A 4792-nucleotide genomic window follows, 5' to 3' on the forward strand; every position below is an offset into this window, starting at 1 on the left:
AGCTATAACCTGCCCAACTCCATTGAAGAAAAAAAATATTTTTTCGAGAGCGAAAGAAAAAATGAGTTAGTATGGTTGCACAAGTGTACACACCCACTTCTAGCTGGGATGTGACAGTGGTCAAACTTAACCATTCACATTCAAACTCATGTTAAATAGGAGGCAGCACACACCCACCAATTAAAGTGCCGTTGATTGACTGCAAATAAATTTTAGATGTTCCAGTCAGCTTTTCCTGGCATGTTTTGGCATTCTAGCAGAAGCCAGAAGGTGTTATGCTAACACTGACTAGTATTGAATGATTTTGAAGATGCCTATAGAGATGCAGTGAAATAGTTGACTTGAGATATTTAAACATATCTTGATCATTTGCTCATTTAAATTTCTATTAATAGTCTAATTGTCTGTTGTTTCAGTCAGGCATATAGAGAAAGAGAGAACATGTTGATGACAGCCCCTGGCTCTGCATTGGTGACGAAAGCAGCTTACCCCCTCAGTTGCCATGGTGACTGGAGAGAGGAGCCAGGCAAAAGTGAAGCAAAGAGGAGGGGCTTTGGAGGGAGACATAGAGGAGAAAGCATAGGAGGGACAGAGGGAGGTTACACAGAGAGACGATAACATAGTAAACGCGGTGAGACCAAAGGCTGTGAAGACGTTCTTCCGAGGGGGACAAGATCAATTCGGATATTAATGCACCATCCAGCGAGTTGGGAATAACCACAACATCAAAAGAGGGGAGGAGACGGGGGCTGACGCAGAGAAAAGATGGATGTACAGATGGAGAACATGGACCCCCCGCTTTGTGAATCACAACCAAGTGGAAAAATACGAAAAGGATTCAAGCTGTTTGGGAAATGCAAGCCTGCAAACATCTTTTCTCTTAAAAACAACAAATCACCTGTCACCAGGAGCCGAACCGTCGATGGATTACCCGACGGCGCTGTGCCTGATTATGAGCTGGAGGCGGACAAGGAGAAGGCGCGGGAGGTGAGTCAAGGAGACGGCGAGCATGCGGAGGAGGAACCGACGGGCGAAGATGGCGTCCTGGCCGCTGCTCGCAACTCCATCTCTTCATCCGGCTCGGTCAAGTCCCTCCGTTTTTTTTCACGGCTGAGGGGAGCCCGGAGAGGAGGGGGCGACCGCAAAGTCCACACAGTGTCCCAGCCAGTGACTCGACAACGGCAAGGTCTGAAGGGTCTCTTCGGCAGCATGACGTTACGCCCGAAGGACAAGGACGACAAGGAGGAAGCTTTCCCAAGCCCACTCCTCATGTCCTCCCGCTCTAACAGTGTGGAAATCATCAAAGAGGACATTGGCCTCACCCCCAAATCTCCTCCTCGCTCTCTGGAGAGCCGTGAGAAAGCGAGCAGTGAGAGCTCCCCGATAGCAGCGGATGATGTGAGCAGCACTGATGAGGATGCGACGCCTGCGCCTGCCACAGAACCTCCTGTGGTGCCCACTGAGAGCAGCCTGGGCTCCTTACTGGATGACATCTCCTCTCTCCTCACCTTCGAGTCCATCTCAGGAGGAGACATCATGGCTGACATGAAGGCCGAGTGGGGCAGAGCCAGATGCGCCTCAAGTCCGAAAACACCCGAGGTCTCGGCATTGGCCTCTTCTCCCTCTTCCAAACCTGCCACCACATCTCCTCTGATCTCCGCCTCTGTGACCACCTCTTCCTCACCTGTAGCTGCCGGCACTCACTCTATAACTTGTGTGACACCTCCAACCTCGTCTTCTGTAGCTACGCTAGTTGTGACCAGTTTGACCAAATCCTCCACACTGACAACTCAGTCAGTTAAACCAAGCTTAGACTCTTTCCCAACCGTGGCGCAACCTTCTGTTGGGATTACAATAAAATCAACTCCTACAACAACAAAGGTGAAACCTTCACCAAGCTCTCCAATAATGTCCGCCCCTTCCATAACAATGAAAATCATACCGGGCAATACTTCTATGAACCAGGCTACTCTGGACAAGACTCAAGTAACCAATTGTAACTCCACTTTTGACAAAGTGACTTCATCAGACACAGCACCTCCCCCTCTTCCTGCTCCCTCTCAAACGATTGCCACAGTAAGTAAATCTCCACCTGTAGCTACGACACATCTTGCATCCCATAAACCTGAAATCCATAGTCTGTCCTCTCCTGCTACCTTTACACAAGCTTATAGCAATTTTCAAACTTCTTCGTATACCAAACCTCAAAATGTAACTGAAAAGGTGGAAACCACTCCCAGCCGTGTTAAAAGCCAACCTCCTTTAATTTCCCATGCCACGATAACCACGACCTTGGCAAACATTGGCAAACCTGAACAATCCTCTGGTCCTTGGGTGTCCAGTAGGACCTCCATCCCTCCAGATCGTCAGCAACCTGAGCCTAGCCCAACCACGTTTACAAGTTTCTCTATTGCTAAAAAATCTCCTTTGTCTTTAGATAGCGATATTATTGCTGTTTCTAAAGAACTTCCATCAATCCCTGCCACTGGTCAGAGTCCAAGCTCCCAGTCGCGGACCCCTCTGTCCCCCGTGTCTGTATCAACAGACCCTCCTGTTCCTGCTTCTGCAGTGTCTATGACTAAAGATCTTCCTGTTGCTGTGCCAACCACTACTGAGCCTCCCGTCCCAGCCCCTACTCCAGTTTCTGTGCCGAAAAGTCCTCCTGCTCCAGTACAGATCCCTGTTACTCAATCGAAATCACCCGTTCTTCCCGCCACTTCCTTCCCTGCCACTACCCCTGTGCCTTTGCCAAGTGAAGCTGCGGCATCGAACAAGATGAACGCAATTGAGCCATCAACAAATGGACAGTTGTCTCGTCCGAGTAGCACAAATGCGCAGACAAGCACCGTGGAGGAACAGCATAATGGGTCACGCATGGACCTCCCCAAAGAAAGGAAGACACAAGTAAAGGCACTCAGCAAAATACCCGTGGTTGGAGGAGGCAGAGCCGGAAAGCTACCAGTACGGGACAGCCAACATACTGATGACGATTCAAGCAGGGACCCGCCCACTCCCATAGAAGAGGACAAGCGTCACTTGGACTTTCACAACACAGGGAACAGAGACAAAGGTGGCAGTGTTGAGGTTCATGTGCCCAACTTCAAACACAGCCAGGAGGAGAGTCAGCCGCTACACCAGTCGAAGGCCCCTGCCGGTGTTCCGCGTGACTCCAAAATCCCCGTCAAGCACGGCGCACAGTCTCCACCCGCATCCCAAATCCCGCAAGCTAAAGAAACCCCTCGCACCAAGATACCTGTCTCCAGAGTCCCGGTCCGCAGAGTGGGTAATAAGCCTGCAACTGCTGGTGTCGTGAGAAAATTATAAACTACTGTACTGGCCATGCCATCATTCTCCAAAGTTATGACCGCAACCATATTTCCCCTTTAATTCAATGTCAGTGTCAGCTACTGGTTTCACAAGACCACAAACAACATGAAAGAACAGCACAGAAGCACAAACATCTACACGCCAACTCTGACTGGCACTCGCAAGCAACAATTCATCTTCAGCAAGATAAAAAGTCATCTTGGAATGCAACACACACAACTTGAACGGGTGCCTTTTAAAGGTTGCTTTTCCTACAGATTTGAATTCAGTCTTTTACTACAGTATTTTAAACTTTTGTTACACAGATGTTTTGTAGAGGCCGTCAAAACCTCGTCTTTCTTTCCGGGTCCACTCGTTTACTCTGTTTCTATCCAGAGAATGCAGTTCCTAATATACATTCCACACCTAGCTTGGGATCTACTGCACGTAGCAGAAAATGTGCCATTTTGTATTTGCACTCGTCCGATGTACATGCCCTTATGTGTTTGCCTGCTACTATGTGACACATGGTGAACAAAGGGAGAGACTGGGACTTTGAAACAGGGATGGAAATGACTCAACAGCCATTACGGATGGCTCTGTGGACGTTGGAGAGGATGCGGAGATGTGTTTTGGAGTTTGTATATTGACACATATGCTCATCCTGCTTTCACTCAAATAATCTGTGTGTATAGTCTTATCTCTGTAGTTTCCTATTTAATCAATAAAATGATATGTGTACTTAGAAAGTGGATTTGTACTGTTTAAGTGGTGGGTCGGCGTGACAAATTTAAAGCAGCTCGTAAAAGAGGATTTATGAACTACACTGGATTATCTTTTCTGTTAATTCAATATGGAAGGATATGACATAACCCTGTCATTTAGGAAAAGATAAGAGCAGATCAAGATTTTCAGCATGGTTTCACTGTGACCTCCCCACACAGCCTGATTGTGACAGAATCCGCACTCCCGAGTTCACTGACCTGAATAGAAAGCACATGAATGTCAACTACAACCTGGCCAATCTGCTGCAAGGGAACACAGTTATCATCCATTTTATTAACACGAAAAGTTTCGAAATCGGTGTCATTCCTTTTTATGGTATGTGTTCTTCATGCAGCTCCTTTAAATCAGAGAAGAGTAAAATGACACTGATATAAAGGACAAGGAAAGGCACACTTTTAAATCCAAACTGAGGTGATAAAAGCGTGACTAAAAAGAGACTTGAGGAGGTCATGTGCTAAAAAGACACAATGGATCTCCTTCACAAAACAGTGCAACACATGGTTAGTTGTGGCAGCGAATGGCTATCAAATATTAATGCTTTAAAGAACATGTAGAAAGAATACCTCTCTGAGCAGAGATTCTAATTACATTACGCACTGAGGAAATGGATGGTATGATTTTGCTGCGGTTTGCAATTGAAAACTTGTTGAGGAAAATTCAATGAATGTGTCCTTTTGTCAATAACCATCTGCATGATTTC

The 4792-nt window shown here is 47.0% G+C and overlaps 1 protein-coding gene across 1 annotated transcript; it reads left to right on the top strand.

Annotated features, from left to right (window-relative positions):
- Positions 1–765: 765 nt before the first annotated feature.
- LOC133416361 (uncharacterized) lies at positions 766–3324 on the top strand. The gene is made up of 2 exons (XM_061703214.1): positions 766–1762; positions 2438–3324. Exons 1-2 carry the CDS (start codon positions 766–768, stop codon positions 3322–3324), a joined length of 1884 nt encoding a protein of 627 aa, XP_061559198.1.
- The last annotated feature ends 1468 nt before the right edge of the window (positions 3325–4792 follow it).

This window comes from Phycodurus eques, chromosome 17 (genome assembly GCF_024500275.1).
Source record: "Phycodurus eques isolate BA_2022a chromosome 17, UOR_Pequ_1.1, whole genome shotgun sequence".
Classification (NCBI taxonomy): Eukaryota; Metazoa; Chordata; class Actinopteri; order Syngnathiformes; family Syngnathidae; genus Phycodurus; species Phycodurus eques.